Source organism: Corythoichthys intestinalis, chromosome 15 (assembly GCF_030265065.1).
Source record: "Corythoichthys intestinalis isolate RoL2023-P3 chromosome 15, ASM3026506v1, whole genome shotgun sequence".
NCBI classification, from domain to species: domain Eukaryota; kingdom Metazoa; phylum Chordata; class Actinopteri; order Syngnathiformes; family Syngnathidae; genus Corythoichthys; species Corythoichthys intestinalis.
In genome coordinates, this window is record NC_080409.1 from 54933408 (window position 1) to 54948499 (window position 15092).

Here is a 15092-nt window from a genome sequence, read left to right on the forward strand (position 1 = left end):
TCATGCAGGTGACTGAGCAAGATTGACACTGACTACCAGGTGATAGGCAAGACATCTACAAGCCAACGTCTGCACCACCAAGTCACACACAGTCCAGCACAAATGGCGGGACATCTTGTCTTGAAAAGGAACATCCGATAAGGATGACGACCGAGAAGTGAACAATCAGCACTCACGTGGCGCTGAGGTGGCAAAATCCACAACCCTCGTTGCCCTGACAACAGTACCTCCTGAATCCTCCTGTCCAATCCACAAACAGACAATAATCGCAAACAACGCCCAAACACACCCTTCTTCCTGCCCACAGCCCGCCCTGCGAGAACTTTCAAAATAACTGAATCTTTAACTAATGGCTGTCATTTTTTCTTTGGAATCTTTTGTCTGTTGCTGTTTTGCCTTGGCGTTGGACCGCTGTCGACCTGAATAAATTGTCAACTTGTGTTTCGAAGCCTTTTATCTACTTTTCAAAATGGAGTCTGTACAAGGGGTTAAGACCAAGGTGAACGCGTGGAGTTTGGCCTTTTGGCCGGATGGTCAGCTTTTCGCCGGCCCGGGTCGTTGGATCTGCGCCAGCGCGAGTCCGGCGGTTCGTCTGGCGTGATTCCGGCAGTCTGGCTAAAAGGTCAGATTCCTTCACTTTTAGCTTTCAGTGCTGGGGTCTTGACAGCTTAGATGAGTTTTATTTTTATTAGTGCAGTGACAGGCAAGTAAACAAGTAGGCAGTCAAACGTTAGTGAACTAACGTTAATAGTTAAGTCAACGATTTTACTACATGCTATCAAATATATTTTTTTTCTTTACAAATGGATCATTAACTTACTTTTGAGCAAGCATAAGTGACTGTCTTGACATTCACTTGTTTATGTGGTCGACGACAGAGCCTTAACCATAGCGTGCATTTGGCGAGCCTTCTTTCATGGTTTGAAAAAGGCACCAAAATAAATTCCTCCCCACAATCTTTCAGGGTACCTCGTCTCAGAATTACAGGTACCCTACACACAGAGTAAAACCCGTCTTAAAAGACGAGACCACACAGTATTCCTGAGCAACTCTACAGTCAGGTGTCCGACTTTTGGTGTGATTTGGGGGCACGGTTTTGCGATAGGTCACATAGACACTTATAGGCCCCGTAGAAGAAAACCAACAGTATTATTGTAGAAAAGGCAATACTTAAAAACATTTGAAAAAGTCCTCCAACTCCTGGTTGCCCCTTGACATTGATTGTTCCGTTGAAGACTTACCAATGATGACAAGGATGAAAATCACACTGGCCACACCAGCACTGATGTAGAACATGATCTTAATGTGGTGCGCTAGCTCTTCCACATCGTCGACGTTAGGCACGAGGATAGGGGGAATGAGAAATCCAATGGCAATGCCCATCTGTGGGGAAAAAGCAACACATTAGAGAAGGCAAACCACAGCATTTGTCACCTCCGGAATTCTAGAATATTTTAGCTATTTCTCCTGAACAAAATGTGTGAAGATCTTCACCCCTAAAGCATGGTCCACTAATCAGCCTTATCATAACACATCATCATCGTATCATAACAATCAACGATCAAAACGAGAATGGAAAACCTCAGAGTAAAATACACTTTAAAGCAATTTAGTTGATTTATTCCCATATATATTTAATATATATTATAAATGACCAAAAAGGATACATTTTCAACTACATTGAAAATAGGGGTGTGACAATAGATCAAAAATGTGCCCAAAATCTTATCGATATGCCTGCACCAAGAATCGACATATCGTTTTAAAAAGGTGTCACCAAAAAAAATAATTTAATAATAATGAATAATAATTAAAAATTTAAAAAAAAAAGGGGGGGGGGCAACAGGTTGCTACCAAAATCTTTTGTTAGAATAGTGTCTACGCTAGACATCCAATTCAATTTGACTGGATTGGATGTCAGTGGCACTGAAACCAGAGCATTCACAGCTAGTCTTTTGTTGGCCATTTACAGGTCACTTCCTGTTCATTTTAGAGCATTTACAGGTGACTTCCTTTTGATTTTGAGTTTTCTTGTGTGACTCACACAACGTCCCCGTCTCATCATAACCTGTTTACATTTTCAATCATTTGCAAGTAGAATCCTTGATGGATATACACTCTTAGATGTGTGTATAAAGTCATTTTGTTTCAAGGACGGAAACAGCCACATGATATAAATAACAATTGATATCAATAACAATGCATCCTTTTATCCATCACAGCAGGCTGTAGAAACAAGTCCAAAAACAAAAACATGCATGACAATAACCGGTACAGAGTGTATAATCTTAACAGGCTACAACAGGCCATTAATGTACATTTCTTTGTTTAAAGTATCTACAGGTACAGTATTTACACAAGGACGATCGCAAGAGTACAGCAGGGGCCAGTTTCCATGAATAATCATACCCGGGAACTAGAGGTCGACAGATATGGGAATTTCAAAGGCCGAGGAAGTCAATAAACCGGAATGTGACAAAGCAATTCACAAATTCCTTGCTCTCGCTAATTGCTATTGCTATGGTACGGTGAGGTTCCCACCCGCAGCGCACGGCCTCTGCCATTGATGATACGCGGACGCACCTGGTTTCCCAGAACACCGATCGAACAGGCCGTGGAGACCTCCTGTTGTCCGAACCACAGAGAAGCGAGTCTGGAAGGGATACCGAGGACGTAAACGGTCGCCACGGAACAAACGAACTGGCCGAGGAAGGTCACGGCGAACGAGTCGGGGTGAGCCGTGCCGGTTTTGATCCAAGCGCCGATGCAATTGATGGCGGAGCCCACCGTTACTATTTCCCTCAGGCCTCGATTATCCAGCAGCCACGTGACGGGCACGATGAGAGGGACGTAGGTGAAGAAATAAATCATAGAGAGCCAGTCGACGGCCAGCTCGTCGATACCGTAAAAGTGCTTAAAGATGTTACTGATGATCCCGTACTGCAGCCACATCATGGCATTGCTCATGGAATAGACGCAAAAGAGAAAGAGCATGACCCAACGTCGCTTGTACAGTTTGGTTTCCATGAGCGGGAAGCTTTCCCGGACGGACGATTCCGATAACAGGCTACCGTCCCCCAGAGAGAGACGGCGATCCGACCCGCCGAAACAGCTTCCGCTTTTTCTAGATGGATTGCGGCCATCGCGATTGTCCGTCCAGTCATGAAAGAGCTCCTCCTGACTGCTCATGCCGCTCCCCGCCTCTCTCGGGACCCCTGCGATCAGCTGCGGAGAAAAGCAAACAGTTCTCCTTAAACACAGCAGCCGTTTACCTGACAGTCCTGACTCGGTCTGCGAGTACAAAACTTTTTTTTCTTGACCTTGACCAAGACCGCTACTTTAGGTAGTTGGCGCTTTGGCTGCAGTTGGCTAATAAAATGAGCTCCAGATCACCTGCGCGGTAGAAAATCCAAATTGAGCCTCCAGTGAGGAAAACCTGTCTACAGTGTCAAAGGCTCTTTTCTCGTGATGTTTTATAGGACTGTCACTGAACAGCTCAAACTCCTCCTTTTCACTTTCAGCTTGCATTGTCTAGGGAGCTCCGTTGAATGTTTTTGCTAGCACACAGCACATGACACTCAGCCATTCTGCATGTTCATCAGAATATGGATCGTTAAAAGAAAGGTCAAAGACCAAAATATTCTGTTTTCGCTCAAGGTTGATGGTGTTTTATTGGGGGTGATCATGTGCAGGGTTGTCGAATGCAATGATATTCTCATAAGCACGACCGTATTTTTCGGACTAGAAATCGCTGTCGTCTTTTTTTTTTTCGTAGTTTGTCCAGTGGTGCAGCAACTTTTTGTGAAATTGTTAGCACATTGTTATAAAATTGTTAGCATGAGCTTTATCCTATAGTTAACTGAATAACTCTTAATAGCTATATTACGGCACATACGGGGCACGTTCTCAGCAGTGTTCTTAAATAACGGCATTAGAGTATAACAACGTTACTAACGGTGTTATTTTTTTCAGTAGTGAGTGAACTAATTAATTACCTTTCTCCTCTTGGCAACTGAGGATGTAACAGCGTGGGTTACTATGTGTTACCATGTTGGTTGAATGACACCAGAAAAGCGACGCGGACTCAAGGAGAAAGCAGAGCGGTAGTGGGGAGGAGAAAAGGGAGTTGTGACGCCATTGCAAACGCGATGCTAGGTGGCTCCAATAATAGCTGACTGTAGCCGATAGCCTACAAACAACGCCCACATGGTGCTACAGTAAATATCACATGTTTATAGAAGTGGAGGAAACCGACAGACACGGCAGCGTTAACACATGTATAGAGAACTAGATGCAAAATGATCGACTTGCCGGTGTTAGTAAATAGCTGCCATCTTAACGCAGTAGACTTCTCAGAAAGGCTCTGTTGTAGAGAACCTTCCAAGTGAACCTAAGTTTTTATCTAAAATACTCTTAATTTGGCAAAATCTTGACTTGAATCTATCTTTAAATGATGAAACAGTTTTAAAACGTTCACATGTCGAAAGTAGATAGAAGGGAACTAATGCAATAACAGGAGCAATTTTAACATCTTTAACAGTTGATTCACAACATTAAATGACTCTCAAACATAGCAAAGGTTACTAAAAAAACATGAACGGTAACAACAGTTACTTTGCCAAGTAACTAATTACTCTTAAATTTGGGTAACTGAGTTATTAACTCAATTACTTTTTGGGACGTAACGTTAGCATATTAGCCTTTTGTTCTCCATTTTATTTTTATTTTAAACAGCCTTTCAATATGGCATGTCTGTTCTTGGTGTTGGATTTTTTTTCAAATAAATTTCCCCCAAAAAACACGACTTACTTTTCCCCTCCTCCTAATTGCGCATTTTCTGGCTGGTGCGACTCAAGAGTCCGAAAAATACGGAACACGTGCAATACGTAACACAGCAATTCTCCTGGATTATCTGTTCAGTAACCCAAAATCAACAGCAAGTGATTGGTAAATGCCCCAAAATCAAGAGGAAGTGATCAAAAATCAATAGATTGTATATTTAAGAATGATTTCTTGACCCATATATCGATAATTATTATATCACTATACATTGAGATCATCGTTATCCTGAGCCTTGTATCGCAAATTGTATCGTATCGTGAGCCCCCCACCCCAATTGACATACAGCGGTGCCTCAAGCTACGAATAAATTTGTTCCGGAGTGGCTTTCTAATCATGTATTTTGCCTGTAATGAATTGCGTTTTACACCATATTTGTCGCCCCCTGGTGGCTCTTAAGTATAAATAGTTTGTGAGGTTCCCGCTGTTTATACAGACGTTGTCACGCGACTACTCGAGCTCATAGCAAACAGGGAGTGCTAAAAGGCAAGCAAAATTCTGCAGCAATTGCTTACCATTTTATTTGTTTACCTTTACAGTCAATCGTAGTCAAATTATTGCATTGCTGCGAGCGAGCGAGAATGAGCTATTACAGTGCATATTATCTTTCACATGATTTTTTTTTTTTTTTTGTAATGGGAAATGAAAAAGTGACAAAAACTTTCCATAAAACGATTGACAAAGCTTACGTATCTCGAGATACCACTGTACCTCAACAGGGTGCTCTTATACAATATGCTGTAGTCCACTTAAAAGGATGCATTTGGTGGCTGAAACTTAGATAGCCGTTTTGCTATGCGTCACGACAGACACAAAACATAAAGCATCTTTAAAGCTTAACCTTGTATTGGAGTTGAAGAGAAAGTGCTGCTGTGAGCATTTGAGAGAAAAAGCTCTTAAAACATTTCAACATTGACCTGGAATTTCTTAAGTAATGGGGGGGTGGGGGGACAAAAGAAGGAGTGCATGCCTTGCCGTAGGGGGAAAGAGTTTTTTTTTTTTTCTCCAGCGGATTTATTTGATGCAGTACAGTGTACCGTTCATGTGCAATAAAGTGACAGTGAATAAAAGAGGATAGAATACAATATTGTACATTGCAAAAACACACCTGCTTAAAACTAGTTCAAATCCCTTGTGTTTAGTGAAATGATCTGCCAGTGCTTTAACTCAATTTGAGTCACTTAGATTTCTTGAAATAAGAAAAATAGCTGGCTGAAAAGAAGCTTAACAGACTTATTTTAAGCAATAAATTAGTATATTTAATCTTTTTTAAAAAAGCTTGGAAATGTCAGATGTTCTTAATTTAAGAATAGATATTGTTCAAACATTATTTGAAAGCATTTTTTTCTTGATTTAGGTGAAAAATGACCAACAATTAGATGTATGGGCTTAATAAGAACAAATAGTCATTTTTACTTCAAGTAAGTGGAATTCATCTGATAACTAGGGAGAACAAGAAGGAGAAAATGATTTGACTACATGTAAGAAAAAAAATCAAGTTGCCTCATCTTAAAACCGCTCCATCTACATGCTTGTTACGTGCGCTTTCCAGTCAGTGCAATATAATGTTATTCCCCCCTAAGCAATCAGTCGTTTAGTAGATGTTCGGTAACACTTTTGTGGCACGGTAAATGCACAAATCTGAATGAAAGGTTAGTAGTAGACCTCTCTGACTACTCCCATACTCAAAACTATCCATTTTTGCTATAGCAATATTTAGAAAAATGATTTAAAAGTCCCACATGTATACTTTCATCAGGTTACAGTTCTCATTTTTGTGATACCGTAAATCCACCATTTTGAATACATTTTGGCCAAAGTTGGTGAATTGTAGTAGTGGACCTCTCTGACTGCTCACATACTCAAAACTGTGCATTTTTTACTGTACCAATATTTCGAAAATCTGAATACAAAGTTCTACATGTGTACTTTGATCAGGTTACAGTTTTGTTATGGTTTACTCATGTTCTAATTTATTGTATCAATGACCCGTTTGCATTAATATCACTACATGTTTCATAATCACTACATTGTTGTAATTACTTAAAATAGTCTAGGCTAATTAAGTGCTCGGGTTATAGTTTACTCTATGATTTCTTTCCAAAACAACATCAGATGCTGTTTTTTGCTGTTTCTCATCAATATACAGGTAGATTTACGTGTGTTTCTGGCTGGATGGATTCCAAGTACCAACAGCGTCCATGAAGGCCAGTCCACCCCTGACCTAGGTCACCATATCTCCCGGCATACCACCAGGCTGCATTATCAAAACAACCCCATCCATCAATCCACTCTGAACTTCATCAGCCTAATATTGTGCATGCACTTTTTCTTAATGTGATCGCTTTGTATATCCTACAATGTCGGGTTACATGTAGGAAAATAACTAATTGGTAAAACGAGGAGCCACGAAAGAGTAGGGTGTGGTTTCTGCTCTGAGTGACACGTTGCCTAGCCAGTGGGATGGGCGCGTATAATTTCAACAATAACGGATTAATCCGATGATGTATCGTCATTTCACACTAATCAATCTGTCTTCCAGTGAAAATTTGCCCGTACTTAGGCAAGCACATGCACACAAAAAGATTTTCTCTTATAAGCAATTTATTCCTTTATTTGTGCGATGCTGAAATTACGGGGTGCGCCTATTTAATCCAACAAAATGGTTTCAGTATTAAAACACCAACTCTACCGGTTTTAAATACACACTACACTGTACGTTACTACTATATTCACGGTAACGCTGTTCTTCAACCAAGCTAGCAAAGTACTGTGGTCAAGTTTTAGCCTGACGTTTGACGCCTAAGAGGTCGCCCGGAGATTAAATTTACTTCCCGTTTTTTTTATTTGCCGTTTCAACGTCAAAGCTACTTATCACAAAAGGATTAACGCATATTAATCTCATGGCAGTTTCATAGTTTGTTCTTAAACTCCGGTTCAACAACATGCCTTCATGTCCCCTCAAGCTTCCTGGAAGCGGCGAAAAATGTATATACGAGCTGTATTTATAGCCAAACTGTGATAAAGTGAAAAGAGTAGTACAAAAACACATGTTAAAATGTATTACAGAAGTTTGCCTACCAGAAGAGCCAGTATTGTTGCATTTAGCGAATATACTCTACAGTGGCGCCGAGTAGGCACAAGATGGCAACCTTGTGCAAACATAAAACTTTCTCACGTCATTTCCCATTTGAAAGTCATATGTAAATAAAAAAAAATTTAAAAAAACTTCTAAGTAGGGTACAGTACTGTATTTATATTTAGTATAATGTAATCGAAGGTTGAGCCGGTAACGCGTTGTTGGGACATATCAACTTGTTTCAAATCAGATGACAAAAATGCGATCAGTAAAATGACAAAGTAGAAAAATGATAGGATTTACTATATCTTAATTTTGATGCACAACCAAAATGTTACTTCTTGGGCAATTTTTTTCTGTAGTCACACAGTTACAAAACAATTGAATTACATTTGTCAGTTAACCTCGGAAATATAGATTTATATCTATGGAAATATAGAAAAATAATGAGAATAAGAATAATCTAAATATTACTACCATTTTTTTTTTCAAAATGAATTCGTGCAAGTGAGTATTAAAATAGCCAAAATTGACTTTGTGATCTTTTTTTTTTTTTCATATCAAATGCAAAGTAAAACATGTAAAGCACGACAGAAATATACTTTATGATACTCTGAATTATGCTATAGCCTCTCTTTGAAAGTATTTGTGTTAGTTTGCTACCTTGTTGGCTCTCTGCCTACCACCTCGGTTTAGTTTAGTGATCCCTGTGATGCCGTGTAGTGCATTAAAGAAAAAAAACACACGGTCAGCGTGTGTTTACGCTCAAACTTTACTGCTGGAATGCTTGTCTATGTACAAGGACTTCCCGGTCACGTGTTGCATCATGGGTCATGTATTAAAGCTACACATAACAACACATCTCCCCCTTTAAGATAAAGAAGTTATCATTAACCCCACTAAGACTATGTTTAAGACCTCATGTAACCTGTATAACTTGAAAAGTTCTGTATTAAACATTCAGATTTTTTTTTTCAACATATTTACAGTCTCTTGTGTTCAACAACTTTCAATGAGTCCCTTGGGAGGCTGAATCGTGCGTTTTGGCCTGCACGGGGTCTTGGCGGGAGAACTACGGACGCTCGCCGGCACATCCGGTTCCACGGCGTGCTTCGGGGTGTCTGCGCCTTGCGCTGTCATGTCGGGCAGTTCTACCTTTGTCTGGCTTGGCATTTGTGGTTTGGGATGGACACGGTTTCTTCCTCCACGCTCTGTCTGAACTTCATAAGAGCGCGTTTGCAAGGTCGCAACCTCTGCTTAGTTTGAGAGGTAGTCTGTCACCACTATGTGGCATGGCATGGCATGGCCGTCGAACAGATCCGCTCTTACTCTTTAGAATGGTCTACCCGGCAACGGCTAAGTCATAAGTGGCTCGGCCTGTTGTTTTGAACGGTAAGTCGCGCGTACCTCGCGTGCGGCCGTGGTCTGGTCAATATCTCGGTTCATTCTCCGCCAGTACACACCTTGACGAGCTCTGCGCTTCGACTTCTCTTCCCCCGGGTGCCCTTCATGTATCTTCATCAGCATATATTTGCGCATCGAAGACGGGATGACAAACTTGTCGGCCTTGAAGACAATGTTGTCGACCACCGTCAGCTCTGTTTTGCAGATCCAATTGCCCGGGACTCGCTGTGGACAGTTGTTCTTGTGCTTCATGCTCACTCTCTTTCAATGTCTCATCTTGTTTGGTTTTCTTGTTTGAGTTGTTCTGTTCTTCCACTTGACACAGGAAAAGACGTCACGTTCACGTCAACATACAGTATGCTTCTTGGTCAGCACATTTTTCTTGGTCTGTTGTCTCATGCTTGTCGCCAGCCCGGGCAATGTATCAGTTGCATACATGTATTTTCCTGGAGTATCTGTCAATTTCACGCCATATTTCTGCAGTCGTATTGACAAACGCTGTATTCTCAGGGGGCAGTCAGTCAACGGCTTGGACACTATGGCGACCGAGGGTCTCCGCTTCTACACTCTGTCTGTATACATATTGGTGGAAACGTTCGCATGCATAAGTGGTGGCCAGCGGTTCCTTCTCAATTTGCGCATAATTGACCTCAGCGCTGGTGAGAGCTCTTGACGCGTAGGCCACCGGTTGCCACGTTTCCTTATGCAAGCGTAGAACAACGGCTCCTAAGCCATACTGGGAAGCATCAGCGGAGATTCTTGTCTCTCGTTTAGGATCGTAGAACCTAAGCTCTGGCTCTGAGATGAGTATCTTTTTCAGGTTCTGAAAAAGGTCCTCTTGCTGTTGTAGCCATATCCACTCAGTTTTCTGCTCCAGCAGCATCCTGAGTGGAGCTGAAATAGCAGAACTTAACTAAGTACGTGACAGTGCTTAAGAACCGTCTCACCTCGTCCTTGTTGTGGGGCCTCTCCATTCTGCCTATTGCCGACATCTTTCTCGGGTCAGGACTCCCCTCTGGGAGGGATGGCAGCGAATCATTCGCTGCTACTATAAATGGATTGGACGTCTTCTAATGATAAACGCATTCCCATTCACGGCAAAAGGATGAAAATGTTTTCTGTTTATTACGTGTATAAAAAATATATATATATTTCCTGACCTATGTATCAATGATTGTTGAGTCACCATATCGTGAGATCGTCGTTATCGTGAGCCTTGTATCACAAATCGTATCGCGAAGTTCCTAGAGGTTCCCACCCCTAATGATTACTTTATGACTGCATCTCTAAGTACCGTAGCGGCCCAAATATAAGACGGCCCTGATTATAAGACGACCCCCTCTTTTTCAAGACTCAAGTTTGAAAAAAGACTTTTTGAACAGCAAATCAATTTTTATACAGAAAATGATTACAGTACATCCGAAACAAATGAGTAGAACAACATATTTGAGAGAAAAAGCATGTTATTTTGCCTCATTCAGATCTTAATATCGGAACATTTAAATATGTAAACTAAAGTGCACTCACATTCGTAAATGAATGGCCGGTTTTTGAAATGTAAATAAACCAATCATTGTGATAAAACAACAAAATTGCATTAACTGCATTAACCATCAAAGTGAAGTCTAACTGTAGTCTTGAAACAAATCTAAATAAGGAAAAACATTGCAATAAGATAATGCAAACTTGTTTAACTTGAGAGTAGCTGAGATCGGTAATGACAGAACATCGCTTCAATGATATCTGGCGCCATCTAGCGTCGTGAATGTGTATGACGTCTAGACCGCGAATATAAGACGACCCCCTCTTTTTCAAACTTATTTCAATGCAAAGAACACTGTTTTATATCCGGGCCAATCCGGTACTGTATGTTTTATCTGCCATTGGCTCATATTGCACGACTCAAACCCGAGCGACGCCGGGCCATACTGCTTGTACTGCTCTAAAAAGACACTGGGAGCCGACTCACCTGGTTCCCCAGTACACCAATGGAACAGGCGGTGGACACCTCCTTCTCCCCAAACCACAGAAAAGCAAGTCTGGGCGGGATACCGAGCACGAAAACGCTGGCCACCGAACACACAAACTGGCCGAGGAAGGTCACGGCGAACCCTTCGGGGTGAGCCGTGCCGGTTTTGATCCAAGCGCCGACGCAGTTGATGGCGGAACCGGCCAGGACGACTTCCCTGAGACCTCGGCGGTCAAGAAGCCATGTCACTGGCACGATGAAAGGGATGTAGGTGAGGAAATAAATCAGAGAGAGCCAGGTGACCGCCATGTTGTCGATGCCGTAAAAGCGCTTGAAGATATTGCTGATGATGATATACTGCGGCCACAACAGAGCGTTGCTCATAGAGTAAATGCAAAAGAGGAAAAGCATGAGCCAACGCCGCTTGTACAACTTGGTCTCCATGAATTGCAGCCGTGAATTGTCCCGGACACAATGTTGCGAGCGAGCGAAAGACGACGTAGCCGTCCGACCTATTGTGACGGAGCTCCTACCTCCTGAATGCACATTCACTTCCTCCTTCAGATCAGAGGTATAAAGCAAGTTTTAGAGCAAACAGTTGCACAATGTTTGTTTGAGCAAATAGGCCACCAAGCCCGCTCAAGGTGGAAAAATGATCCATTTGCATATAGGCTGCATCGTGTAGAACAGGAGTGTCAAACTCATTCTGGTTCCTGGGCCACATTTATTGCCATTAGATCTCATGTTTATTTTTGGTCAAATAAGTGAACTCACCGGCTGCCGCTGACGCCGCTAGCGCCGTCAGTGGCACTGAACTATGAGTGTTCACGGCAAGTCCTTCCAGTTGAAGTGAATTGGGCATCTATCCTCGTCAATGGCAGGCAATTTGGCCGAACCGTCACCTCGGGCATCTATCCTCGTCAATGGCAGGCAATTTGGCCGAACCGTCACCTCGATCTCACAGTTGCTTTTGACACTGTTGACCACGCCATCCTCCTTCACCGTTGCACTTTGCAATACTGCCCTGCTACTGGTTCAAATCTTATCTCCCAGAAAGAACCGAGTGCATCCTCCCGGGAGGGGTAAAATCCCGGCCTCTTACGTGTGGTATCCCCCAAGGATCCGTACTCGGACCTGCTCTATTGACCCTATACATGCTTCCCCTCGACAACATGATTAATGACAGTTTATCCAGGACAATAAAATAATTACTAATATTTTGGATTTTGTTTTTCCTACTTCTATTATTTTATAGACGGATTTTAAATGAAACACAGTGGGTACGTAGCAAAATTCCATTTTACCAGATGTCATTAAAAAAAAAAAAAAAAAGAATTTAGGAGCCTGTATCCAATTGATAATGCACGGGGAAATTTTTCAATACGTCCAACTTGAATGAAAATACAAGTTCATTTATGCTGGGGACACAAATTGCACTCTATAAAAAAATGACACGAGCTCAGGGGCGGAGTTTAAGGGGGTGCGGCTCACCCGGACCCAGGCCTCTAGGGGACCTGGTTTGCGGCTGTTAAAGGGGCGTGGTTGGTCAAACAGATTAGAACAATGATGTGCAGAGCTTTAATGCTTTAGTACAGTGTTGTTCAACCTTTGAGTCACGGCACATTTTTACATTGGAAAAAATCTCACAGCACACCACAAACCAAAAATGTTCCTAAATGACTTTCTGTCCAGTATATTTAATAATAAAATAATTTCTCAGTATTTATACTTAGTGTGAAACTTGAGCCTGTTTGGAAGAACACAAAGCCGATATCCTGGCAGGAATCTTCTTCGACAGGGGAACTTTAGCCTCATCAGGGCCGAACATCTCGCTGACAAAGGCTTGCAGGCAGTATTAGTGTCTTTGCCACAGTGTGGGACGTTTTGGATGTAGCAACAAGGTCATTGGCTTTGAGGGCTTTGTCATTCACCATTATTGTAGTTTTTCTCCACAAAGTTGCCCGTCCCTCTTTGTTTTCACGAAGGCGAAAACAATAATGCATCGACTTGTTTTGAAGCGATGTTTGTTTCATTTGGAGATGCTTGCTTGGCACCGTGGCGCTGTTGGATAGCTGCTCGTGTCAAGTTCACAAACTGCTCGAATTTCTAGCCATCGGCCACCTTGCTGTCCTCAAAATTGCGTTGGAATAAAACACAGGGAGAGGATTGACGGTCGTCACACATGGATGAAATGGATAAGACATTTTCGTGTATATCGACACTTGACTAGTCTAATCAAAATGATGTACAGTAGACGTGCTGGGATCTACATGGCTGATGACTAGAAATCCGAGCAGTTCTTGAATGCGACACGAGCAATACCTCGCTCATCTGCGTACGACCGAGAACTTCCTACCTACTCCTTCCTTCCTTCCTTCCTTCCTACTGCAACTCCGCCTGACGACGTAAAAAAAAGGGATATTGGATCATTTCTGGCGGCACACCTGACGATCTTTCACGGCACACAGGTTGAAGAACACCTCTTTAGTGTTTAAGTGTTAACACATAACCTCTCTCTCCCCCCCGGATGCCTGGTTTGTGGGCGTGGTCGCGCCAGGGGAGGGACAAACCAAAATGTAAAATAATACTCCAAGCTAGAATTTAAGTTAAAATATATCTCTAATCCACCTCCAACCCCTTGCTCCACCAGTTGATGTCAACAGAAAATTTTCCACTGGCACCGCCCCCTCCCCACATATCGGACAATCGTCTTGAAGGGCCAGCAAAAGTCAAATCATCCCCTAGGACTGAGGGACGTTCACCTCCGGGGGCCCGTTTATACTTAACACACCCGGGCCCTGCTCACATTTGCACTAGCACTAAAATATTTCAACATTTTCCTGCACTGCATCAAGTGAGAAACCTCTATCTTTCGTGTCAGAAGCACGCATAGCAGGTGGACTCCCCAAACTCACCTGATTTCCAAAGACTCCGATGGAGCAAGCGGTAGAAACCTCATTCGCACCGAACCACACCGAAGCCAGGCGAGAGGGCATTCCGAGGATAAAGACCTGAGCCAAGGAGCTGGCAAACTGTCCCGACATGGTGACCCAGAAAAGACCGGGTCCGACGCTGGCTACTTTGGTCCAAGTACCCAGGCAGTTGAGCGCGTTGGCCAGGAGCGCCGTGACGCGCAAGCCCTTTCGGTCCAGCAACCAAGTGACCGGGAAAATAAAAGGGATATAAGTCAGCATGTAGATCATGGACAGCCAGTCCACGGCGAACGCGTCCACCAGGTAGAATTTGACCACGATGTTGCTGATGATGCCGTACTGGATCCACTGGTACGCGTTGCTCAGCGAATACGCGCCGAACAGGAACACTATTGCCCAACGCTTGAAGTACAGGCGAGTAGTAGGAACGGCGACCTTCTGGCCGTTTGGGATGCCGCTGGGCTCCATCGGACATTTCGATGCCCGCACTTGAGGGCCCTTCTCCTCCACGTCTCCCATTAAAAGTCCAAATAAATGAACTCCGATCTGTGTGCGCTCGCTCGAACTTTAGGAAGACGCACCGACTCGTTACACCGTGCACTCCGCCGCCGAGATTAGAAATTACAATGAGTTGAGGCGATCGCGTAGTATCGCATCTTCCAGTTCTCCTGTAGCAAGTACGACAAAAATCACTGTGTTGTTGCTCTACCTTGTGGTGAACTAGTTCAAATACAGCCACCAGCCCTCTGACAAAATACCACATTTGGGCAACGCTTTCAAAAAAAAAATAAAAGAAATATTTTGGGTTAATTGAATGGACGTGTCACACACGCGTGAAAGAATGAATGCATGAAATTTCCCCATGAAG

General features: G+C 42.8%; 2 protein-coding genes across 6 annotated transcripts in view; both read right to left on the reverse strand.

The window, feature by feature from the left end:
• LOC130931257 (feline leukemia virus subgroup C receptor-related protein 2-like) overlaps nucleotides 1-14854 on the reverse strand; it is a 33559-nt gene extending 18705 nt beyond the window's left edge. For 3 of the 5 annotated variants that reach the window (XM_057859898.1, XM_057859899.1, XM_057859896.1), the window contains exons 1-3: nucleotides 7921-7977; nucleotides 2584-3225; nucleotides 1242-1383 (exon numbers count right to left, since the gene is read on the reverse strand). In XM_057859898.1, coding sequence (XP_057715881.1) covers nucleotides 1242-1383; nucleotides 2584-3189 — 748 coding nt within the window. In that variant the 5' untranslated portion in view covers nucleotides 3190-3225; nucleotides 7921-7977. Of the gene's footprint in view, nucleotides 1-1241; nucleotides 1384-2583; nucleotides 3226-7920; nucleotides 7978-14206 lie in introns of those variants that run through there. The other 2 variants (XM_057859900.1, XM_057859897.1) reach the window with 2 other exon arrangements.
• On the reverse strand, nucleotides 11218-11791 carry LOC130931261 (feline leukemia virus subgroup C receptor-related protein 2-like). Its single transcript, XM_057859907.1, has one exon. It carries the CDS (start codon nucleotides 11733-11735, stop codon nucleotides 11265-11267), a length of 471 nt encoding a protein of 156 aa, XP_057715890.1. The 5' UTR covers nucleotides 11736-11791; the 3' UTR covers nucleotides 11218-11264.
• Nucleotides 14855-15092: the final 238 nt, after the last annotated feature.

Bases quoted from the DNA above. Each gene is read 5' to 3' on its own strand.
- LOC130931261 (XM_057859907.1), bottom strand. From the start codon at position 11,735: ATGGAGACCAAGTTGTACAAGCGGCGTTGGCTCATGCTTTTCCTCTTT.